General features: G+C 47.0%; 1 protein-coding gene across 3 annotated transcripts in view; it reads left to right on the top strand.

The window, feature by feature from the left end:
* Window positions 1-26,522, top strand: part of HIBCH (3-hydroxyisobutyryl-CoA hydrolase) — a 1,493,921-nt gene that overhangs the window by 327,886 nt on the left and 1,139,513 nt on the right. For all 3 annotated transcript variants that reach the window (XM_069615663.1, XM_069615664.1, XM_069615665.1), the window contains one exon: window positions 2,680-2,764. In XM_069615663.1, the coding sequence (XP_069471764.1) occupies window positions 2,680-2,764 (85 nt within the window). The remainder of the gene's footprint in view (window positions 1-2,679; window positions 2,765-26,522) is intronic.

Raw genomic sequence — 26,522 nt, 5'->3', positions numbered from 1 at the left:
AATGCTTGTTGTAGAAAAGTTACAATTCTTTGTTAAATCAAAATCGCAGTGAACCATCCTGCTTCTGCAAAAGTGAAACGTGTTCTTACTCCAAGAGGAGTTGGAATCATGTATTTCTTTCTGAAACTAAATGATGTGATAATTATCCTGACAAAGACAATTGTGGTTGCTTACTTGGAGAAGACAAATATGGGACAGTTCTTATTCCAGGAGGAATGGGAACTTGTGATTTTCTTGAGATACTTTATTGAAGCAACTAACTTTGTGTTTGAGAGACAAGACTTTAAGAACTGTATTGGAACTTGGTGTTTAACCGGATTTCCTTGTTTTCTTTGAACTGGGGAGAAACCCCTGTTTAGATCTGGGGAAGGGAAACTCACATTGATCATATTTTGAATCAAATCATATGTTATATTTTGAATTGCAATATATTTTCATTTTATCCTTTATTTGTTGTATAAGATATCCTTTTGTTAAAGTGTTTCCTTTAGTTTATTTTAGGCAGGGAAATCCTTGTCAGGGTAGGGATAGTGAGGCGTTTATCCAACCTGTGTATTCAATAAAATGGCTAAAGTTGAAAACTCTTTACAGACTTGTCCGCTTCACATTTCTGACCCTGCACAGTGGACCCAAAACGCAATTAAAGTCCCCTCCCACTATTAACTGTCCCTCACAGCAGCCTCCAAGCTTCCCAAAGAGAACTTTAAGATAGCGATCTTGCTGCTCATTAGGTGCAGACGATGCGAACAAAGTAAAAGTACGTCCCTACAGTAACCAATTGAGAACCAAATATCTCCCCATGGGATCCCTAAAAACGAACTGTTTAGAAAATGAATTCCCTCTTCCAATTAGGATAGCCACCCCCCTCTTTTTAGGTTGCCAAATATTGTTTCGGGAACCACATCCTCCTCATTCTCACTTCATCCTTTAATAACATATGTGTTTCCTGCAGCAAAACAATGGAGGTTTTAATTTCTGTCAAGTGGCTCACACCGGAGCGCCTCTTTGAAGGGGAGTTAAGCGCTCTTACATTCAAGGTCACTAGGTTCAATTTACCCATCCCCTATAGCGGTTTTTCGTTCCCTGAAATTGCACTTCATCGATAACAGTGTGAGCCTGTAATCACTTTTCAAATTCCCATCATGTCGCCCTAAACCACAACCAATAATATGAAATATTATAATCTTCCCAGCATACAAGTTAACACAACACCATAACATATGTAACCATACGACCACCCCACAGGGAAAAACAAGCATCCCTTTAGCCTAGGGGTCATATCCAAAGCCCTTGCTACCTTCCACCCCCACTCCACTCAGTCCAATATGTGTCCTTGAGCTGATTGCTCCAGCCCGAAATAAGCCATGAAGTGGGTACACCCTATAACATATTCCTCCCAATTCCAGAACTGGATCTGGTAACCCCCCCACCCCTCACACCGCCCATTTTACGATCCCCTTGCACCTCCCACAATCATACCAAATTCCAGATCCCATTTCCTCAGGTTACAGACCGCGACCGGTCCCCTTTTCCCTTCCCTTTGGGGTAGGGACGGCTTTAATATTCAACACTCTTTCTCAGGCCCTTTCTTCGGTTGACTGTCCTCCATCCTCTTGTCCCAATAGATCTGCAGCTTCTTCCTCTTTGGCTATGTTATATGATTTCCCTTGGCATTCAAACTTCAACAGACACAGGAATATCCACCTGTATTTCACTTCCTTGTCTCAATTCCTCGGGCCTGGGAATTGTCACCAGATCAAGAGGCCATTAATTGCTGCCGCTGAAACCAGGGGAGACAGTCGTACACCTCAGGTCACCTGCTGATACTTTGTGTGGTCCTACCGCATCGATGCACTCACGCTATCGGGAAATCAGTCCTCTATTCCAAGCTTAATGCCATTTGGGTATCGCCACAACTCCAGGGGCTCCCGCTTCTGTGCAATCACCACCCGCCACTACATCCATCCAGTAGCAGGTGAGAACTCATGCACTGAGTCATGGTGCCGGGCTTCGGCACGCGCTCTCTTCTCCCACGCAACGCTCTCCATGCGGCAGCACTACCAGCCCAGGAGCCAGCCCAGACTTAGCTCACCATTGGGGGGTGGGGGTACGGGGGGCGGGTCACACCGCCTGTCGGGATTTCCTTCAGAGCCCCTGTGCCTCCAAACTCAACGAAACGCTCTTCACTGCTCCCTGTGCAGAGAAACTTTATTGTTCTGGAGCTTCAATCCTAGTTGCTGCCCTGAGTTGTACCTCGACCACACCAGACGAATGATCCACCTCCAGTCCCTAGGAGCAGACTACAACATGCCGCCAACTTGCATCCTGTGTCGGCTTGGGGGAAAATTCAGTATTCTCTGCTTTTCAGGGTGGTAGGAGTGGATTTTAGGTGACAGCTCACATAGCTCACCAGTCTTCCCTGGTCAGTCAGGCCCCAGCATCAAGATAATCCTTAAACACATTTCAATGTATTGAACACTGTCTTTTTTCATCTTGATTAGGAACATTGCTGTTTATAACTGAATCTAAGTGAGGATATACAATACATTTCACATCATTAAATCAAATACAATTACTCACTGATGCTTGAAATGCATTAAAAAAACAATTTGTGTGGCTTGATTTTATTTTTCTGTTCCTTCAGCATCCGTTCTAAGCAATCTTTTTTTCCACTGACAGGTGTGGGAAGAAAGCTCAGAAACGTGGCTTATAATTATAAAGGGAAGTGGCGGGAAAGCATTTTGTGCTGGCGGTGATATCCGAGGTAAGGTTTTAAAATTCCCATCAATAATGAATTGGAAGAAAACCTTGCAATGTCTAACTTAAACTTGATTGTGATTTCTTTGAATGCAACATGTAGCTATTGTAATTTTATGGGGAAATAATACTCCAGCATCCAACTTAAGTCCCTCTATACAAGCAAGTACACAGTAATTTTTCCAATAATCTGGTTCACATTGATGGGGGGAAAAAGGTGACTGATACATATGTAATGTAATGGTCATTATATAGCACCCTTTCCCATTGGTATGGCCTCAAAGCACTGTAGGTGATCGCCCTTGGGGACTGAAGTCCAAGGTATGGAAAATTCATCAAAGGAGTTTAGCATGCGTGTGCATTTTAGCCAATACAAAGGTAGGTATGGCTAAGTCCCTGCTAGCGACCCATGTCAAGCTGGCTTGTGGAAGGGTGCTGTGAGGTTGTCGGAAGAGTATGCGAGTGCAGGAGTCTGATTATGTGTCCAGCTAGACCATATTTTTGTCGTGGGATGTAGCTGCATTCCAATGGCAGAGGTGTTGTGAGGTGTGTCTTCAAATAGTGTATGATGGAAGATGCGTGCGGGTGGGTGGCTGTACCTCTGGATATCTTCAATTGACATGCAGTGCAATATGTACCCGTTTGTCATGGCTAGTTTCTTGGTTTTGTAGACGTGGCACAGATTCTGTCATGTGGTCTGCTGGAGTTCATGCCCTCTGTCTATCGGTACATTCTATGAGCGGTTCATTGCTGCCTTGGCCTATCTGACTGGGTATTAGATAACCCGATGTGCCAAAAGTGATCATCAGGATGCGGTAGGGAAAAGCCAGGTCTTGAGGGCCTTTCAGAAGGCAAGGGGAATCCCCTAAGTGGCGGATTCTTAGGGGAATTGTGTTCCAGATTGTGGGGGCTTGGACAGAGAAGGAGGATGCCCCTATTCTTGTTGATTTGAAGGCGAGGGATGTCAAAGAGGAGTGCATTGCCTGATTGCAGGTTTCTGTTAGGTTGGTAAGGGGTGAGCTTGAGTTGGAGGTATTCTGGGCCTGTCTTGTGCTGGGCACACGATGCGTGATGCACATGGCTTTGAAAGTGGACCGTCACCGAACAGGGAGCCAGTGGAGGACACGCAGGCTGGGTGATGTGCACTCTGGGGCCACGGTCTAGTAGGAGCCTAGCTGCTGGGTGTTGGACCCATTGGAGCTGATATGCAGGTCTGCCCAGGTAAAGGGACTTAGCATAGTTTTCGGGGGGAGGGGGCGGTGAGGCTGATTGTCATGATTGCTGTGTCTCTGTGAGGGTAGGAGAGGTAAGGAAAGATGTGTTGGAGAATGCAGAGGCGTAGATAGCAAGATTTAGACACAGAGTTGATGTGGTATGTGAGTGATAGATTTGTGTGCATGGTACATCCCAGTTTCTTTACTTGGATGCGGCGGGTGGAGGGCCTAGAGAGGTCGGCCATGGGTGAGTTGTGGGAAGAGGGCTGTCTTCCCGCAGATCATGATTTTGATTTTTCTGGGGGTTGAGGGAGGAGCTGTGTTTCCTTCATCCAGTGGTCAACTTCTGAGAGGCATGTAGCGAGGCTGGGATGGGAGCTGGATGAGGTCTTCGGGAACTTGAAGATGATCTGGGTGTCATCTGTGTCTACCTTGGATCAGTGCTTCCAGTTATATATCAGCATTCTTCATGTATTGTAGTTTACTCTAAGTGCAGTTAGCAGGGCAATGAATACAAAGGCAGGTGAGGCCAGCAAGCAAGACGGGCATGCTTTGGGATACTTGGTCCAAAAGAATAAATATCTTCTGAGAGTCAAATAACAAAACCTTGGGGTACCTTCTGTTTCCAAACTACTCCAGTAGTGTGGTGGCCAATAGAGAGTTGTGAAGAGAGTCCGAATCCATGACCACAGATTCCACTGTCAGGGGTATCTGCTTACATGGAGAGATGTAGAAATGTTACACATTTCAAAACAGTTAATGGGACACATTGCTGTACTGTGTTCATGAGAAAGTTTAGACTGTTTCCTCTGCAAAATGTTCAATGGGTTTTTCATTTACTGATTTGGTGATGTACAAATGCACAATGGGTCGATCATTTTCGGGTGTTCCTGGAAGCTGTTGTATGCCTTCTACCCCTTTAACTTGTCTTAAGTAGTTCAAAATCTCTAACCTGTGAAAGATCAAAGGTTACCCTCAGCTCGCCAAATGACGTCAAGCTGCCATCTGTTTTGGAGACACCTACGTTTGAATGGATGTCCCAGATGTGCACACCCACAGCCCGGATGTGTGTCCCAAATGCGCACACCCACAGCCCGGGGTGCCCCTCATGCTATGGTCGGTCCATCAGAGCTGTACGGGGTCCATGGGGGCCAGGTGCTGGGGCCGGGAAGCCCTCCCCAGAGAGGCTGTGGCCCAGCAGACGGACAGGGATGTCCGGAAGGGTTGTCTTAAACTGCCAGAAGAGCACCCCTGCACACACACAAACAAAAGAGAGAGGGCCCTGAGTGTCTCCCACTCCTCACGGGCCCAAAGCCGCCATGCCGGTTGGGTGCTCCATCTCTGACCCCACTCCACCAGTGGGCGAGTGGGCCTTGATGGGGCTCTGGTCGCAGGAAAATCCGGGCAAGCTCTGAGCCATGTCACAGCCTGGCCTACTTGACAGGCAAGCATCGAGGTCCAGTTGCCCACTACTGTGGGTGAGTGATGGCCCGGTTTTCCAGTGACCGTGGTGATCTTCCTAGGTCTCCAGGAACCTAGAGCACTGCTGAACACAACCTGCCTGGATAAAAATGCAAGCAGAAACTCTAATGACCTGGCCAAGACTGTAATTATAGTGTCTGGGCCTAAAAATGGTCAGTTTGCAAATTGTTCTTAATTCTGATTTTTAATGTTTGCTTTAAAAAAAAATGTATTTGTATATTTGGTTTGTACAAACCTTTAACACAATATTTGCAAAATATGAAAAAGTTGTTATCGTAGTATGCTAATAAAGACCATCTAAATGTTAAAACATAACCTGTGCTGCGTGTTATCGTAGCAAAGCAATGTCTGTAGCCCATCCAACCAGGTTCAGATACTGGTCATTTTCATTCCCGTTGATATTCACAGGCTTGAAACTCACAAAAGGCCACATTTCACCCAACAAGCTGTAGATCTTGTTAATAAAGTACACAATTGTATTCCATCTGGCAGCAAGTACCAAATGTCTCTCTTTATGAAACAAATTTGTGGAAAATTTAGTAAGACGTGACAGGTTTTAGGGCCGTTTTTAAATAAATGTCTCCCTATGTTTTGCTTAGACAACAGTGTCTTTGCTCCTTTTGCAATCCGCTCCTTAGGCCCCAAACCACAAGAGTATTTTGTTGGTTTAGGCTTAGCATCATGAACACAATGCAGTAATTGTGATGTGGAAAACATTTTAAATAATTCAGGATTGTATCATGTTTCCCTATGTTATCTCATAATCCTTCAAAGACCATATTGATTCAATAGGTCACACTGTTTCACCCCATCTGACTCTGTATTTTTCTTTTTAACTCTGCTCAGATTTTCTCACCAGGAGATCTATAACACATCAAGCTTTTTTCAAAGTGTCTACACATTCCTTTCTAAAGGAGGGTAACGCAGATGATGACTTTCTTACTGGGATGTACTTATAAATATCATACATAGAGCATATTGGTGGATTAAACAGTTTGCAATATCATGACCTTTCTGTAGTTAACCATAGAGGAAAGGGATTGCAATCCAAGTTCTAACCTTACCACTACTATCGGTGTACATTTTGGAAGGGCTAAAATACCTTTCCATGCAATACCTTCAAGCAGGTCTAGGTCTTGTGCCCCAGGCGGATCTACAACTTCTATACTGTATATTAATGAGGGTATTACCTTTTGTTTGTATAATTGAACCAACGGCACCAGTGAGAAAATGTCTGTTTGACTATTTTCATTTGGGATACCCATGGTATTAGTTTGCTCCTGAGGTTTTCTACCACTTTTCTTTTGCTAAGTGAATTAACTAATGGATAGCCTATTTATGTCAAGTACTTACAAGTCCTTATTTTGTTGTTATTTACATACCATCCGCACCCATCCCATTTTTTGCCACCTTTTAGTGTTATGATGGCAGTCTTTGAAGTATTATTCTGTGTAAGTTATACATTTTTAGGTATGTTTCAGTACCACATAGGGATCTATGGAGCCATACTATATAACACATACATTGATAATTCAGCTACTTTAAAAAAATAACATGTGGTATCAGCACATGCGTGAGGTGGGGAGAAGAACGTCAGATGAGAGCTGCTATGTATGTTCTCTCATCCCTCATGCCAAGAGCACACCCACAGCCCGAACATTTATAGCAATAGAAATACCTACACATGATGAGAAGGGCCTCAACCATCTAGCAGCATGCATGACATGAGGACAATTTGAAGGGAAATGGGCAAGCCTACGATGGATGTCAAAGAGAACTTTCCTATATGAAGATGCTTACATAAAAATGCAGAAGATGATAGAGGACCCGAATTGGAAGAGCTGAATGCTCCTGTCCTTTTTTAGTGGTCTGAGTGGAGGAGAAATGAGGACTGTTGAACAAAAGAGACTGGATTGTGCAGACACATGGGAAACATCAGGATTCTGGGAGAGACCTCAGCTATTGGTATATGGACAAGTAGCTACAAGTACAGGATGGGAAGAAGGAATGATGGGATGCAGTTCACACTTATTGATGACAGCACCAGTAAAGATAGTGGACATATTCAGTGATGGATGCCTTAAGCAATGGGCCAAGTATTCGAAGATACTAACATGGGTTGAGATTGAAGCAGGACCTGTATCCATACTACCGATGAGGAATGCAACACTGCGTTTCAGAAACAGTGGTCTGACCAAAGTTGGAGAAATTAAAGGATGCAAGCAAATGATTGATGTGCCAGGAATGAAAGGAGGTACCGCTGTGCCAATGGACCACTATTGGGCCTGTGGATCCAAAGAGTAGCTTAAATTAAGCTACCTATAAATTGGGGAGGAATATGTTCGATGGTGACAATACATGTTCCTGCCTTGGTGATCCCCTAAAGTGATCTCCACATCGCCGACTTTCTTAAAATGGATGCACATCAAAGGAAGAAGTCACTCAACCTCACCCGAAAGAAGAGAGAGAACTTTATTTCGGCAACATCAATAGAAGCTTATTACGACATTCCAGATAAGCAGAAATTGTTTGATAGGACAGCAGTGATATTTACAGCTATATTCATGCCAGGTATTCAGACTGCAGCAAATGCCAAGTGGTTACAAATCACCAGATGGGAACTGCTACAAACGATTACTACAACAATAAAATGATTTAATGCAATTAAAGAAGAATTGAGAGCCATAAGACTCATGACCCTCCAGAAAAGGTATGTCCTGGACTTAATTACAGCAATGGAAGGAGGCATGTGTGCCAAGATCGGGCTTTCTTGCTGTACATACACACCTGCCCATGACTGAGAAAATGGAACCCTGACAGAAGCAATAACTATGTTGTCAACCCTGCATACGAAAATGGTGGAAGAAGTAGATGAGACTGCAGATGAAGATTGGTTTTCATCTCTGTTCTCATGGGTTCACACCTGGATGGCAAATGCCTTCAAAAAGGTGGGAGCAATACTAGTGTTAGTGTTGCTGGGAGTCTGTCTTATAAGAATAATCATAGGACAATGTAAGAAGACAGCAAAGAAACCCATTGGGATGAAGATAATGATCAATGTGAATGCTGTGGCTGATGAGCACACAGCGACTGAAAACACCACCTGTGAACACCTGAAAGGAAGTCCTATGGCACCCCCAGGAACGAAGTTTCAATATCCTAAGGACCATAAGAACTATGTGGGACGTTGGGTGTTTTGTTCCCAGACTGGGGAATGCTGCTATATGATCTGGAGTGTGGATGAACACATAAAGAATGCTGATGGCATGAGGCGGGTGACAAAGACATAGATACCGAAGAAACCACAACGTGAAGAAAAGGTGAAGAAAATTGAGTGATTGAGGACTTGAGCAGAGGGGGGAATGTAGAGAGGGAGATGTACACGTCATTTATAGATCCCACCCCCTCACCTGCGCCATATTGGAAGAACAGCAAGAGAACACTGTGCATGACACCTGGTATCATTCCAATACCACATCGAAGGTATGAGAGACCTTAAGCATTTAGCCAACCATATAGAATGTATCCTCAAACTGATGCAGTAGACATGAGCCTGCAGACACCACTGGACATAGAAGAACTTTAAGTAAAGTGTGACATGTCTGAAGTGACGTTGTGAAGAAGAGATGTTTTGATATGTAGAGAATTAAAATGTGACTAAAGTGACGATGTAAACATATATATGCGAATATGAAGAAAACTATATACACTTAGAAGATGAGTAACAAGGAGATGCAGTAGATGTATAAATGCTGAAACGTAAGGTAGATAAGACAATGTAGAAGCTTGCTAAAGTAGAAAATTGTTGTATCGTGCTTGGTGTGAATGCAGGTGCTTGGGAATGCATGAGAGAATGTTGGTGTGCTTGAGAGAATGTTTGGTTGTGAGTGTAGGAATGCCTGTTGTGAAGGTTCCAGTAGATGTCAATTGGAGGGGCACAGCCTGGGTGATGGGACCGAGTGGTTCATGCTTACCATCTTAAGTGTAACTGGAATAAAGCTAACTTGTGGAACCTGACAGATGTGTCCAAGGGATGAACTTTTCTACAGAAATATAACGCGAGTAAAGCAGCCATGTTGAAAAAATGGATGTTGCCATCGTATAATAGTAAGCGAGGAGCCTTGAGAAGGGAAACCAAGGCTCCAGAGCTGAAAGGCGCTGGAATGCCGATTTGTGCAAGAACAAAGGATATTTGCTTGGCTCCGAATCAAGGATGCTGCAGCAAGAAGCAACTGCAAGGCACAAAAGGTATGTAAGACATATTTCGCTTAGATTAAGTAAAGGAGTAAATAACTGTGAGTGCCAAGTATTAAACAATTAAACATGCAGAAAGCACATGCAAGACCGAGCAACCAGGTCTCCAGAGGCCGAGGAGAGTAATAGCACCCAATATAATTGAATCAAATAGCTCTAAATAAAAGGACAGAATGGACAAAATCATGGTCTCCTCATACGTGGTACAAGGCCAGAAGACCAGGCCTATTCATAAAGCTCCAGACAAAGATAGCAATGTACCTTCTTTCCCTTTAATGTTCTGAGGAAGAGAACAGTCAGCAAGGTCAACTACAGAGAAGATGGTAGGCTAATTAGCTAAGGGCAGTTATCTGACGTTCTCTTGTACCTGGTTTTATTGCTGCCGTGCTGCTAACGAGCTGAATGTCCAAGGTTGGAAGAGCATGACAACCAATCATGAGGACCTATGTAATGGTGGACCATACATTGTTGCAGAAGCCTATCCACTGCTGGTATTATGTTATTATCAGTATTTTACGTAGTTAGAGGTTGTTCAAGGAATGCCTACCAGATAAGGGGCAGCCAATGATGATACTAACACTCATATAAACTATAGGAATATATGTTCCCTTAACCAATCCCTCCACCCGGTAGGTTTTTACTGTTTGCCACGTAGGACAACGTCATAGCTGACGTATGTCGAGGTATAAAATCTTTTGTGTGATTGAAATGCGTTGAGAGTGTGTGAGCTACAATCTGTTTGTTTGCCAGGTTTCCCTACTTTATTGAACTGATAATAAAGTAGTAATTTGCCATATTGTTTGAGTCCGGTTATTTGGGCCTGAGGTCATTTATTTTGGTAATCCCATTCAGCACTTGGAACACTTCAGGTGCTATTGCACAATACTGTGATGGGCTTATTCTTTAAAGTTACTTTTATTTCAGAGTTTCAACATACAATGGTTTGATTGGACTTGAGCTTCTGTTCCCTTTCAGGATTCCAAATATCTTATTCTGTTTGTTAACAAAGTTTTGGTTCAGTTTGGTATTCAATAATTATGGGTTTTACTTATGGCCCATTTTTGCATTATCTGCTGTTTAATATTAGTTTGATTTGTTTTAATTAAATTGCCTACTGTTCATAGACCTTTGAAAATGTGTTTCTTGACACACGCGAATACTCCGATATAAAGTATTGCCAGCAGTTCGGTAATTGACAATTAAAGGATAAGAGACTTTAAAAAACGTGCTAATTTGCGGCACGCATCCACTCCGATACAAAGTATTCCTGAATCATAAAGTTCACACTCTCGAGCACCAGGTTTCTCATTCATCAGAAACTCACGGGTCACTTTAACAGTTCTTGCTGCAGCGTGGACCACACAGCCGTCTGCTTTAAGTGTCAGGGCTCCAGCTCATGCCCTTTAGACACTCCTGTGTTGATCCTTCAACACAGGGGAACAAGCACTTTGAGCAAGAGGGAAAGGTACAGCCTTCCCACACGGCTCCCTTCACCTCGTTCCATCTGCTCCAGGGAGTCACAGCTCCCACGCCACACTTCAATGAACCGCCTCTCTCCGTAGTCCCCAGCGTCTCGACGTCCTGCTCATATAAAGTTCTTTGCTGCATACACCGGGCTCCTTGCTGCTTCTCCTGTCTGTCTCTTTGCTGGTGGGCTGGTCTCCATTTATACACCTGCAGCCCCTTGACAGGCTGCAGGTGTGGATGTACAAATCAGCCCTACCTGACCACAATTAAGGGGACATGCCTGACCTTCGGTGTTCTTAACAGGCATCTTCCTCGTCCCAGTAACAGAGTGGTAGAAGAGCATAGTCTTCATTGCTCTTAGTTGCTTCCGCTTCATCCCAGTACTGTCAATTGTGAAGAAATTTGGGGAACTGGCATATAACAACCCATGAAGGTTGGGGAAGGGTTGGGTTGGTTGTTAATAGGGAAAGGGTGATACCATGTCTAGCCACCCCATTCCCAGTCCCCAAGGACCCTTCACCCAGGTGATCCTCCCTTGCTTCTCCGCCCCCAGGGTTGGGAACCAATAGCCATGGCCTTTCCCTGGCCCCATGCACAGAGAATCCAAGGGGTTTAGTAGTGAGAATACCCTCCTAGTCCTTTCTTTTTCTTTCTATGTAAAATATATGTCCAGCTCTGTGTTTCTCTTGTTGCTCATTTGATCGTGTGAACACTGCCTAAAGATGAAATCAGTGGGACTGCGAAAATGTACGAATTTAACCATCCCAGCATAATATTTTTAGTCCAATAAAAGGACTCATATGTTGTATTTTGTTTGATTTAATACTGCATGAATGGGGGCATAGCTAGCAGCAGAGCAGGACTTGAGTCCCTGAAGCTCCCGCGGCCGCCGAATACATCCTGGAAAACGGCCTAGTATCCATGACGGATCCGAACGAAACGCACTTCTACCGAGGGACAATCGCATGGAGCACAAATTAGCGAAATATAAGCTCTGAAATAGCCTCCTGAACAAATCCTGAGCCATAGAAATAAACCTGCGCGAGTGTGGCAGGGAATTGACAAAATGGCGGCGAGCTATATATTGGACCCGGAGAGTCGAGCATAAAGTCTAAGCACCAAAGGAGAGAACGAGATACCGGCTGACGCCATCTGGAGACTGCTGACAGATGAACTGCACACCGTGATCCGATTACTGACCGGTTGCCCACTAATTGCTGCGGTGAGTCTGTGTCCTGTGAAACGGCACCATCTGCACAGACTGCGCGGGCTGCTGCGTGGAGGTGGAAACAATAAGGAGGTCTGCTGCGCTTCGATGCCGAGACAGCCTGGGGGTGAGCGCTGCCTGCCCGGGGCGAGCGCGCATAACCACCCTGCCTGACACTGTGCCTGAGTGAGGGGGTGCCGACCTCCGATCGCCCCTCTGGCTGACCCCCAGACTATCAGCACAGGTGGATTGGACATTGCGGGCGTCAAACCCGCTCCGGGCCTCCAGCGGGGGAACGGGCTGAGAGGCTTTGCAGGAACCCAACCCTGACACCGACACATGCTGGAAAGAGGGCACGCTGAGGAGACCCCCTCGAGGTTGCTTGCTACCCCACACCAACTGCCTGCACAACTGGCAGGGGAGTCACTGGACTGCGGCGACGCTTAATAGCGAAGTACTCCCCTGTATTGCTAAGCTCCCTGATCGACCACTGGAATGCACTATGCACAGCGCTGACTGCATGAGAGACTGATCGACCCCGACCCCGGGGCTCTGTCCAACGGCCCTGATCGCTGTCCCTTGGAAGGGAAGGAGCTACTTAGGGAATGAGCCACCTTGTGATCATCCGCCTGCCGAGTGCTGGGTCCGCCTGAGCCCTGCGCACCACGACGATCGCTTTGAACACTATGTGTTGCCCCGGGCAGAAGAGTGCCATCACAGACGGAGTGACGGGGAGACACTGGTGCGTGGTGGGAGACGGATCTGGTAAGTGTCCCACTCACAAGCCTAATGCAATAATATGTCCCCAAGACTGATATAGCAACCCCACTTCAGTACTGCTACCTGCGTGGAGGGGTGATTGGGACCTCTCACCCCCCCGTTGGAGGTTCACAGCCTTGCAGTTCATCAATACGCACTGTAGAGGCTACAGTGAGGAGTGAGCCCTGTGCTTTTGGCTGTACTGTGAATGTACAGTGCCTGTCTGGCTTACCTGAGCCGGTCCAAGACAGACATCAACACTGTGTCACTGGTGGGGTGTTAGGGAGAATTTTCCAGAATGGTTAATTTCCCTTACCTACTGAGTCCCTCAGCAGCTTTGCTGGATTTCTAGGATTTATTTTTTTCATCTGGTAAGAGTGTGAGCCTTTTTTCCCACTCTTGCATGTGTTTTTGCTGTGTGTTGTACATTTTGTGCTCATGGACTATGGAGTCTCACCTGCTCCATAAGCATCATCTTTTTACTGTGTGTCACACAGCACCTTTAGTGCAGTGACACAGGGTTGTCTTTTTAGACTTCTCACTTTAAACTCCATTGTCTGGGACTGACTACTGTCTCCCAGAACAAGTAAAGTTGCCATTGACTTTACTAGTCTTTTTAAATTTACAGACCCAGTACAAACTATCTTCCATAGAGTACTGGAAAGGGTTAATAGTTATCCCTTTTTGTCTGTTTCTCATGGAATATTATTTTGTTCCCCTTTCTCTAAGATTTGGCTGGTGGCAGTGGTATCTACCATTTTTATTTTACCGCAAGCTATGAAAATAGCCTCGGTACTATTAGAGGCTATGGTGGTAGCCTCGAACTTTAATCCGCTGAACCCCTTTTAATTTTATTTGGTTCCGGCCGGGTTTATTCGCCATTTCTTTTTGTAAAGGTCTTTCATGTGTTTTACTCTGCGCGCCAAATTAGGTTTGGTTCCTTTGTTTGCCGTCCTTTGGTGGGCTTCTGCACAGAAGCCCTCCTTAGGCGCCTGAGTGTCTGGGTGGACAGGATGTGAGGGAGGGGTTTGAGGCCCCCTGCACAGGGTCTCCTTGGAGACCCAAGTCGCACTCTAGTTTGATTGGCTAGGTGGCTGTCCTGCCAGAGGACAGCCACCCTGCTGTGTGATTGACAGCCAGGCTGTGTGAATGGGGGGAAACTGCATAAAAAGCAGGTCTCTGGGACTTGAAAGGCAGAGTCGCCACTGGATCGAGAGAACCAAAGAGAAGCTGAAGGAAGACGACTGCTGCAACTACTGGACACCCCGGTGAAGCCCTGCTGCAGGTCCGACTTGCCCGAACTTCGACGACAGAGAACATCTGCAAGGAATCTTCTTCCCTTGAGCTTGGTGGGACCAACCAGCTCACAAAGCCCTTGGACCTCCTCTTCAGCCTTGTTGAATTTGCTGTGCTACAGGAAACCGGATAGCCAGTGAGATAGTCCATTTGTGCTTTTAAGGACTGCACCTTTTATTTGACGTTTTGCTCCGCTGCTGGTTTCTTCCCTGAGCAGTGCAGGCCCCTCCAGTCTTCCTCCTTCTTGTCAGTCCGACAGTCGCTAAAGAACCGTGAGCCTGCAGGAACTGCCAGGAACCACCGCCTCAGCTACAGCATCCTTCTTCTTGTAAGGTACTGTTCAAATCCGGTTGTTCGTTCCGTCCGACTGCGGTGAAAGTGTTTTAAATCTTTTGCCTCTCCGAAGGCTTGTCCTTCTCTACTCTTTTGAATAGGTTTTCCTCCGACCAACTTCGTTTTGAACTCTTGGCAAAGACTTAACCGCAAACTACTCTGAACTGTGTGATCCTCTGCAGAGACTCTGAACCATTAACATTGGTTATTGATTTTAATCCTAGTTGTAGTAAGCCTTTTCTAGATTGCCCTGCCTATTACTTGTTGGTGTTGTTGATTTTTGATAACCTTGTCCTTTCCCTCCCTTTTAAATTTCTGGAGTGCCATTTTGCTCCCACTTTATTTTGAGCTTAACTTGTCCAGAATTAATTGGGTGTTGTGTAGTATATTAAAATTGTGATTTTCTGCTCCTTTATAATAGTGAACTGTTTTATAACTGATGGTGTAAATAAATGTATATTCTTTTACTCAGAAACCTGAGTCAGTGTTTGTTTGAACCATAGTAATTGCTGTCCTTTGTGTAACTTCTGATACTGCTCACTTTACTCTTGAGATAAGTCTGGCTGCTCAGCCATCGCTACCACTTTACTGTGTAGTAGAGGCTTGTACCAAAGGTGAATTTGTAGTTGCACTTGTAGTCGTAATTGTGTGTGGTGTTCCCAAAGAGTACTGCATATGATTCTGTCTAACATGGGGGTACTCGGTGAGGCGGATGGAGCAGATTTGCCAACCACCTCACAGCTGCGATCCCTGATCGCATGACTGGGCCCCTGGAGCATGCTTGCGAGAAACCTCTGGGAGTGTGCACGCACAGTGATGGTCATAAGAGCATAACTTATACAACTAAACACAACGGCTCACCTACCTCAAGTCAGACGGAGCGTGTGAGCATAGGAACTAGGCCTTAGGAATCACAACTGCATGGGCTGGGAGCGAAGAGGGGTAACTGAAACTGAAGATTGGTCCAAGTGCCGAGAGGCTGCGGAGTACCCTCTTCCCTCTCCCCATTACGAACACTAACAATCCATAATAAATGCGGGCAAACCATGAGGTCCAGCCAGACACTGCAAGTCAGATTCTCGACATCCTGGTTGTGAGGGGTGAGCGGAGGACTGCAACTCTGAACCACTGTGCTAATTGGCAGAGATACACCTCCTGTGGAGCCCAGCACCATACCAACAAGACCTGGGACCCAGGCCATTGCAGCCAACCCCACTCCACTAGGAATATACAAGACAAGGGCTGAGACTCTGACAAACGTCAGGGTGAAAGGAAGTACCGCCAACTGGAGAAGCGGACGACTGCGATCGGCGGATCACACCATCACCTCTGCCCGCGACACACGCAAAGAAACCTAGCAGTCCTTCCATCCCGACGCTACAACCGGAGACGGAGAAGAGCACGACAACTAGGAGATACAAACCTCCTGTACCTACACAAATTGAAGTCACGCCAGCCGCCAAGATCCGACGGATGCAGAAGAAGCCTGCCACTCACACCATACACTGTGTCTAAGTGCTGCTGGACCGAACAAAGGACAACAAAAGGCTAGCTATTGCCCTGAACTGACATGCTAATCAAGATAACGATTTCCTATACCACCATGTGAAACAGCACATCATACCACAGCTCGCCATCACCTTTGCCCATCCTGGGAAAAGATAAGTCTGAAAAAGTGACCACCCAATGCAAGATTGACCAATTTACTACACCTGCCACAAGTACCTAGGTGGAACAAGGTCAGCCACGGAACAAGGTCAGCCAGATATCATAGCGGAAGCGGAGAACACAATATCCTTTAGAGATGTTATGTTTGCAATTGCAGAGTTGCGTGCCTCCATGGAGCAATAAATGGATGGCATCAGCACGGACCTCTCACTCCTCTGACACGACCTACAGAAACTAATATCCCGTACTGGAGAGGCAGAACAGCGCATATCCGGAGCAGAGGATGGGCTAAGGAATCTAGAACAGCAACTGGCCACAACACATCTGAAAACGATGGAGGAGAGGGTGGATGAAGGTGAAGTGAGGTCAAGGCGTAATAAATGTACGAATCCTGGGCCTACCAGAAAGGGCGGAAGGGTCGAACATGGAACTATTCTTGGAACAATGGCTCGCAGACATGTTTGAACCAAAGACGTTCTCCAAGTTCTTCTCAATCGAACAAGTCCACTGTTAACCAACTGGACGACCAGTACCCGGTGCACCGCCAGGCACTGCGATAGCAAAGCTATTGAACTACAGGGGCCGCGATGCCCTGCTTCAAATGGCCTGTGCCAAAGGCACACTAACTTATCATGGATCCAGAATTTCGTTCTTCCCAGATTACATCAGGGAAGTGCAGAAGGCAGAGCAGCCAGAGGTAAGCTGCCCCGTTAGCGGACAGCTGCTGGATTTATCTGAACGGCACTATATTTTACTTGTTTTTTAGAGCTGAATTGATCTGTTTTTACTTATCATTCATTGTGTGTGTGGCTGAAGTTTATTGAATGACTGCAAACTCCGTTACTTGCCTTTAGGGAAACGTAGCATTTTAGTAACTTAACCTCGGCAGTTCAGGGGAGGGCTCATTGGGCTAGGACTTACTTGTAGTCCTCTTTCTACACCCTTTGTTCCGCTCCCTGCCTCGCTTTCAGCGCCATCCCTGCACTTGTGTGCAGGATCGACCATCCGCGCAGTGGGCGCGCCGCCAGCGCACTGAAGGCGTGCTTAAGGCAAGCCCATCTGTGCCCGTCCGTGCCAGGAGGGACCACTTGATAGAAGTCTTTTGTTTGCTCTCCCTTGCCCCTTCATGCACTAAATGGCCAGCGGGCTGGTGTCATCATACACCCACCTTTGCCTCCCTCCCTGCCACTATCAGCAACAGTACAGAGCCCATCATAGATGTCCCCACCTTATTACTACTGAACACCAGGTCTCTTCCTTCTCTGGGACCTGCTATCCAGTAGGAAACCGGATTTCTTGTGCCTGACTGAAACCTAGCTAACGCCAAGCTCGGCACTAGCTCTGGTCCTTGCTATTCCCCCGGCCTACCTTATCATTCCCCAGTACCGCCCACCCCCAAACGTGGGGGCGGGATCGCAGTTATTTTCAGGGACAAGTATGCTGTTACCCAGCTGTCATGCCCTGACATACCTAATATAGAAACTCTATTCTTTCAATGCGCCATTACGCCTTCTTGAACCATGCACTTTCTGCTAATTTACCGTCCTGCTGGACCTACAGGACCTGCCGGGAAAGGGCTAGTTGATCTCATAGCTAACCTGAACTTACAATATACCAACCTAGTGATCTTAGGTGATTTTAACCTGCATTTAAATTTGCCAAGGTCTTCTGAAATGAACTCCTTCTTTGACGGTCTCTCTGATTTACACCTGCATCAAATGATCCAAGCCCCGACTCATTCACACGGGAATACACTTGACTTAGTATTTGCCAAGCACTCTCTGTTATGTCCTGGCCCTATTGAAACAGTGGTATGGTCTGACCACCATCTGGTATCTTGCACACTCAAAGCAGCTGACCCACCCTGCAAACTTCTCCCTCCTAAAAGTCTATTACGTCCAGGGCGCTCAGTTGATACTAAGGGCCTCATTACACGGAAGGCGGTAAGGGTTAACGGTCACCGGTAATGGTACCAGTGACCGTTAACACTTACCGCCTTACTACGAGGTCCCTTTGCGGGTTGGTACTTTAACGCCTGCTTTTTAGCAGGTGTTAAAAACCAACCCGCAAAGGGACCAGGGTGCCAATTACGGTACCGCAATTTGCGGTAACGTAATTAGCACCTTCCCCATTCCCATTATGCCCTATGGGGCAAAAATGGGAATGGGGAAGGGCGATGGGGGAAGGGGGAATTACCGCCCTGCCAACCTTGGAATAGGGCGGTAATTCCCCTTTCCTCCAAGGCGGTGCCGGTATTTTACCGGCATGGACCAAAGTGCTAATAGCACCTTGGTCCACCGCCTACTGTGTAATGAGGCCCTAAGGCACTTAGTGCCCATATAGTCACCAACTGTGCTTCCCTGAAGCCATTATCTTTAAAATTACACTCTCAAACTTTTGTGGCCGCCGCAGATTTCTGCACCCCACTTAAACTGACCCAAGGTCGCAGATTACCGTCCCAACCTTGGTTTATGGATCAGCTTAAATCTGCTTGTCTGCAACTCAGACAATTGGAGCGCAAATGGCAAAAAAGATACAACCCTGCACTCAGAGAATCTTACAAACGGGCTCTCTCTACCTACCTGGCCAGCGTTAAAATGGCCAAAGCTACTTTTTTCTCCCAGAAAATTGAAAATGCCTTGTGTCAGCCCAAAACCTTATTCTCGATTGTACACTCTCTAGCCTCGTCTGAGGCTCTTACTTCTATGGTCAAGCCCTCACAAAAGCTGTGCGACGACCTTGCCTCTTTTTCTATCACTAAAATCGAAACGATTCATTACCAAATCCCCTGCGATTATGACCCCTGATGCCGTCATGTCTTTGCCTGCTCCTCCCGTTGACCCCTCTGCAAATTGGTCCACCTTTCCACTGTTTTCCGAGGTAGAGGTCCTAGCGGCTATCTTAAAAATCAAATCATCCTCTTCTGAGAATGCCATCCCCGCTACCATCATGACGAAGATTTCCCCTGACATACAAGCAGATATCAATGCTGCTATAAACAATTCCTGCCAGTTAGGACTTGTTCCTTCGGATCTGAAATCTGCAAGGGTTATCCCCCTTCTCAAGAAGCCCTCACTTGATCCCACAATTCCCGCTAATTTCCGTCCTATCTCTCTGCTTCCCTTTCTGTCCAAACTCTTGGAATCTCTTATCACCCCCTCTTATCTTCTTTTCTGGAATCTTCCAAAATCTTTAACCCTGCTCAGCCTGGCTTCAGGCCAGGGAGGGGCACGGAAAGTGTGCTTGTTTCTGTACAAGATGACATGTCCAGACTAGTTGATGCGGGTGGAGTTGGTGCTTTGATTCTGTTGGATTTGTCAGCCGCGTTTGACACGGTTGACCACCCCATTCTGCTCTCACGCCTGGCGCAGATTGGGATATCTGGCCCAGTCCTTGCGTGGTTTACCTTCTTTCTCTCAGATTGTACTCAGACTCTTGCCATGCCCCCTTTTCTTTCTTCTTTCTGCCCCCTCACTTGTGGTGTCCCGCAGGGATCCTCACTTTCCCTGATCCTGTTTAATATCTATATTTGGGCATTGGTCTGCCTCGTCTGTTCCTACGGACTCAATTGTTATTCTTATGCTGACGACACCCAAATCCTGATCACTCTAGACCAAGATCATGCTGGGACCTCGTCATGCCTCCATGACTGTCTGAAGGCGGTTGGGGACTGGATGGACCAGAACTGGATTAAACTTAATGGCGATAAAACGGAGGTAATGGTGGTGGGTTGTCCTCCGGACCCCTCATTGTGGACCCCTGCTTTCTGGCCCACCTCTTTAGGTCCTTTTCCTAGCCCAGTGAGCAAAGTGAAAAATCTAGGTGTCATTCTTTCTGCCTCCCTCTCTATGTCTAACCAGGTCACTGCCAGTCTGTCCACCATCAGATCAGGGTCCTCGAGAGGGTCGTACCCATGATACCAGAAGCCATCCGCCCCCCCCCCTCATGGTGGCTGCATTAGTCCTTACACGGCTAGATTACTGTAACTCTCTTATCTATCACAACCGATCGGCCTTACGCAGCGGCTTCAGCGCATGCAGAACCTGGCGGCCAGGTTAGCCACTGGCTCTCCCTACGGCGCTCATATTTCGCCAGTGCTCCATCGACTCCATTGGCTTCCAGTGGCCCAACGTGTCTATTTTAAGTCACTCTGTATTGTCCATCGTGCGGTCCACGGCCAAGGAGCTGAGTTTCTGCAGTCCAAATTCCTTCGCTATACCCCTGAACGTGACTTACGCTCCTCCACCACTAACCTACTTATTGTCCCAAGCTTTAACCGTGAAAGGGTTGGCGGCAGGGCTTTTTCCATTGCCGCCGCCAAACTCTGGAATAATCTTCCACTGTCACTCAGAAGTAATCCCAACCATTTCGGTTTTAGAAGAGCTCTCAAGACCATCCTATTTTAGCTCCCTCGTTTTTTTTTCTTTTTCACTGGTTCTCCCTTCGGCAAGCAGTTTTTCTCTCCAGTGTCATGATGCCTCAGGGCGACCGTGCGCTATACAAATTCAGATAACATAACAAGGCCAGGCAGTCATTCGACCAGCTAAAAAACCCTAAATGTGAAATATGGCCTATTGTTCCCGGCCCAAATGAAAATATATCACAAAGGCACAACAGTCCATTTTACGGATCCTAAAGATGCATGGAGGTGGGCAGAACAACACATTGAAGGGGACTGGAGAACAGCGTGGCGCAACAGAAACAGAAACCCCAGAGCTGTGCCGGAGCAAGGACCACCAGCCCTACAACCGCCGGCGCCGGAACATGAACCACTGCTGCAAGAGAGGGAGGACTAACTCTTAGTTAACTAACATCTATGTAGAACCTCGCACATCTATGATCAAGAGGCAAGTACGCCACTTTGACGTGGAGCACAGTGAACGCCTGCGCTAGTCATGGACAGACACAAAGTTGGGCGACCGGCTTAGACAGAAGCCCCTGACCCCTGGAACGTCACCCCAGTGCTCTTGGGATAGACATGCTTCAGGGATTCGAATGCAACAAGTCTAATTTAGATTTGTTTGTTTAGTGGTTGATAGTTATTTATATATCATTTATATATCATTTCATGTTGAGGCGACAGATGCTTCAGGTTGGGATGAAGTATAGGGAGGGGGTAGGGGGAAGTTATGTTATATGTTGTTCACAGATCCACCAATCACATCACACACATGCACTAAAAATGCATTTCGCCACCCCGCTGCCAACTCGAAGACCATGCTTGAGATGCAGCGCTACACTCACCTGCTACCAATACATCCGATATGGCTACGACTGGGAATAGTGTCAAAACGCTGAGATTCCTGACATGGAACGTCTACGGACTAGGCAGTGGGATCAAAAGGCGTCTAAGCACACAATTCCTAAATAGATACTCACCCTATATTGTACTCCTCACGGAAACACACTTGGCTGGCACTACATGGAACCTGTTCCGACGTACTAATTATCGCATGGCGATGCATGCTGGTTTCTCCATGGGACCGAGAGGGCTGCTAATATTAATGCACAAGAAACTCCCCTTTAAACCCTCCAATGTGACACAAGACACGGGAGGTAGATTTATTTACATACAGGGTACGATATGGAACCAATCCCTTGATATTCTAGCTGTTTACTCCCTGCCCTCACTTATAACCAAGCGAATTCGTGATATCACGCCTATACTCACTAATAATTCAGCAGACACTCTGGTATTGGAAGAGACTTCAACGAAGTCATGGATGTAGGGATACACCGTACACATCTACGAGGAAGAAACCCCAGAATCAACACTAAACTTGCCACCTTCACCTCTGCGCTCGGGCTGAAAGACGTATGGCGGGCCTTGCACCCCAAAAACCGCGAGTACTCATACCACTCTGGGGTCCATGCCTCACTCTCGAGACCGGACTATTTCTTCCTCCCAGCAACGGACATACATAGAGCAATGGAGGCGACTTTACTCCCATGCGACATCTCAGATCACTCTCCCCTCCTGTTGGTACTCACGACAGGGAGACCACTCCCCCCTCCCTTTTGGCGCATCAACAGCTACTACCTAGGTTTTCCAGACCTCATAGAAAGCTTCCACACAACTACAAACACATATTTTGAACTGAACACTGGGTCAGTAGATAACCATGCAATACTATGGGAGGCATATAAGCCGGTACTCTGGGGCGAGATTATTTCCTGGATGACGGCCCATAAGAAAGCACACCAACAGGCATTAGTGGAGGCAGAGCAGGATGTGCAGCAAAAAGAAGCAGCATATGTTATGACTGGCTCACCGGACACGCACCAACCGCTCCTACTAGTATAGGATCGCCATCACAACGTAGCCCTAGATTGCGCCAAAGAGGCACATAGGGTGATGCGCACAATACTATACGAGTCAGGTGACAAAGCCGGGCCATTGTTGGCATGGTTTGAACGAAGGAATGAAGGCCATAGACAGATCAGGGAAATCAGAACAGAGAGCACGGACCTGTTACAAACAAACTGTTGCGCAGAGTTTTGCAGCCTATTATGCTGAACTGTATAAACCCCCAGAAGATCCCGTAGACACCTCAGGGCTTGATGGGATCACGCTTCCGTCCCTAAGCGCCAACCAAACGGCCTTCTTGCAAAGGACATCATGGAAGATGAACTAGTACTAGCTATATCGCAACTACAATCAGGGAAGCCGGCGGGACCGAATGGTTTCCTGGACGACATATGGAAAAAGCTGGGAGGGAACGAGATGGCCCCTCACTTACTCAAAATGTTCCTACACTTCAAGGTGCAAGGGATCTTGTCTCCTGATCTGTGGAAAGCTTGTACAATCGTAATTCCCAAGGCGGGCAAGCCACCAGCGAGGTGCAGCTCATACAGACCTATCTCCCTAATCAACGGTGAGACCAAAATCCTAGCAAAACTGCTAGCTAACGGACTACAACGGGTGATAACCTCACAGATCCACCAGACCAATGCAGATTTATGCCACACGTATGAATCTCTGCGGACTCTACCTAGCGCGAGAAAGAGCTCCTGCCCTTCAAGAGCCCCATGCTCTGTTGGCAATAGATTTCGAAAAGGCTTTTAATTCTGTGTTTTGGGAGGCCTTATGGGAAAATATGCTCCGAATGGGATTTGGGGAACAATTTATCGGCTGGGTAAAGTTCCTATATAGCTCTCCTGAGGCAGAGGTCAGAGTGACCGGGTGGCCATTGAGTCTTCCAGCTAGGTAAGGGAACAAGAAAAGGCTGCCCCCTGTCGGCAATGCTCTTTGCGCTGGTGATTGAACCTTTGACCATTATACTAAGGAACACACCGTCATGGAGAGGCTTCCGCTGGCAAGAAAATTGGGAAGATAGTTTCCCCATATCCCGACAACTTTTTAATATACTTTGGAGATCGGCCAACTCTTGTCCTGTGGTTACACTACTATTAGAACGGTATGGGTCCTTCAGCGGTCTGAAGGTGAACTGGTCCAAATCCATACTCTTCCCGGTCAAAGGTGCAGGGAGTGTTGTCCCAGATAATGGTACATACTGCATTGAAACAGAACACTTCCGTTATCTGGGTATTCATATCACGGTTAACCTTACAGAATACGTAGTCAGAAACCTACACCTGATAACTGACAGATTTATAGAAGATGTGCGCCACTGTGTTTTGCTTCCACTGACACTATTGGGGAGAGCAGCGTTGTTTAAAATGTTGGCCCTGCCTCGGTTTCTATACATTTTACAAAATGCCCCACTCCATATTCCAGCTTTGGAATTCCACAAAATCGACAGCCCTCTCGGAAAGCTCCTGTGGGGGGGGGGGACACCCGCGGATAGAACTACAAGAACTCCAATGTTCCATCTGGGAGGGTGGCATTGGGTTGCCACATGTGCAAACCTACTATTGGGCTAGTCAAATGGCGGTAGTAAATTACATCTTACACAGAAACAAAGAAATGCCCCACATTAGAGCAGAGATTGCTGCGATGCAGGGGCTGTCCCTACTAGGAAGCTTCTATCAAACACTGAAACCTCCACTCCCTCGCACTATGACAGCGCATACGGCACTAATCTGGACAGAATCTGACATATTGGCTGGGACAAAAAAATTACCCTAGTACAAGTGCTACGGGGGAACAGGAACCTGCCCGAACTAGGAAACTTCCGGCATGGCCGAGTTGGGAATCAACGGGAATAACCAAGGTTGGGAATGTAATTGTGAACCGCAGGCTGGCATCTTTTGAAGGCCTTGCTGCTCGATTCGGTCTTCCCAACACTGAGCGATACTGGTACATACAGCTGAAACACGCATTACATACACATATCCCTGTACTGGCTGACATGCCTGATTGTACACCGCTAGAGAGGAATATCGTTCTCGATCGCATTGCTACTAAAGTTACCTCTGTTATGTATAATGCCATATCCTCTTTTGCAAAGCCTGAACTTTTCAATCTGAAACTTAAATGGGAAGGGGATGTCGGTTCAATGTTGCCTGAGGACTGGGCTACGATCCTGATGTACCCGCGAGAAACGGCCATTTCAGCTAGGCTGCTACTGATACAACTGAAAGTGTTACAGAGTGTATTACCCAAGTGTGGCTCTCTATCGTTGGAGCAGAGCCGCATACCCCAATCGTCTACGCTGTTTACGAGAAGAAAGTACTGGCAAGACTGCTGTGACAAGCTATCAGAGGTTCTGGGCCACACCATCCCAAGGGACCCCAAATTGATGTTGTTGGGCGTTGAGGAAGAGGGAGAAATGATACGCTTTGAAAAATTGTTTCTCTTAATGACCACCGGATTGATCAAACGCAACATAGCAAAGTTGTGGGCGTCTAACGTAACCCCGCAATATGAACAATGGGTAACGGATGTGAACATTTGCGTATCAATGGAGCAGTGTTTTTACACTGCCAGAGGATGCCCTGGGAAAGGTCAGAAAATCTGGCAGAGGTGGGAAGATGCACAATGAACTAATAACCTCTGTATAATTGCCAAATACGAGAAGATCATGTGAAGTGGGAATAATACAATGTACTGTGAATGTTGATGGTGATGGATCTGTGCCTGTTCTGCTAGTATTTATTTATCTAGCGTATTATGTTTGTTCCTCTATTATGTAACGTTTAATGTGTAAAATCAATAAAATGTGTACTTTTATGTCCCGTCCCCTTTCCTCCATACTGCATGGGCGTCCCTTCCAAGGGAAGGGAGACAGAACCTTTTTCACCAGAAAAAACCTTCTTCCCCTTTAAATTTAGAGGCGCGCGTTGGTGCGGCACTGGGAGCATGCGCTGCCCTGACTCTGCCGTCCGGCGCCACACTTCAGTCCCCTTTTCCGCGTCAACGGGAACTGGCCGAATTCACCAGCGCTCCTGGGTTTAGCTTCGGCCATGTAATTCCATGTGCAGATACTTCTTCTCTTTTGTCTTTTTATCATTCAGGTACTCAGTCCTCAGGTGTCACCCCCCTCTCCAGTGCATGTCGACTTCTATAGGGTTCAGCAGGTGTCCATCCTGGGACGGGCTCTTCCTGACGAAAGACCCCCACGCCCTCTGCCTACGGTGCTTTGGCCCAGACCACGGCTCGCAAGCTTGTACCATGTTTGACGCGCTTTCCTCGAGGTGTCTGAAGAACAGACTAGCCAGGTGGAGGGAGCTCTTCCAGAGATCGCCTCCAGAGGACCTAAAGGACTTTGTCTATCATCTATCCAAGCCCAAGGTAGGGCCGCTCTTTTCCAGTACACCCCGAAAGGACTCGGCCCTCGCGGGAGGGACCTCCCAGGTCCTGGTACCAGCACAAGTACTGAGGCTGAATCAGCTACCGGCCGACAGGCCAAGGGATCAGTAGATCCTCCCGGTGACAGTGCTGAGGGACCAGAAGGTTCTTTTACCGGGTCTTCACCCGAGGGGCTATGCCCTAGTACCAGCATCATGTCCGAGGGGGTGCCTTTACGCAGTTCTACCGGCAGATCCGCCGAGGGCGAAACACCTACCGGGCCTCGGCCTGAGAAACACGGTAGGCCCCATGATCCACACGTCCTGGACGGGGCGAGGCCCATTGAGCCCAGCAACACCACGCAGGCACGTGAAAGACAGCTCAACAAAATGGC

Source organism: Ambystoma mexicanum, chromosome 9 (genome assembly GCF_040938575.1).
Source record: "Ambystoma mexicanum isolate Mex_15411 chromosome 9, UKY_AmexF1_1, whole genome shotgun sequence".
Classification (NCBI taxonomy): domain Eukaryota; kingdom Metazoa; phylum Chordata; class Amphibia; order Caudata; family Ambystomatidae; genus Ambystoma; species Ambystoma mexicanum.
Note: the sequence above shows the minus strand (reverse complement) of the source record. Positions and strands in the feature narration are given on the sequence as shown.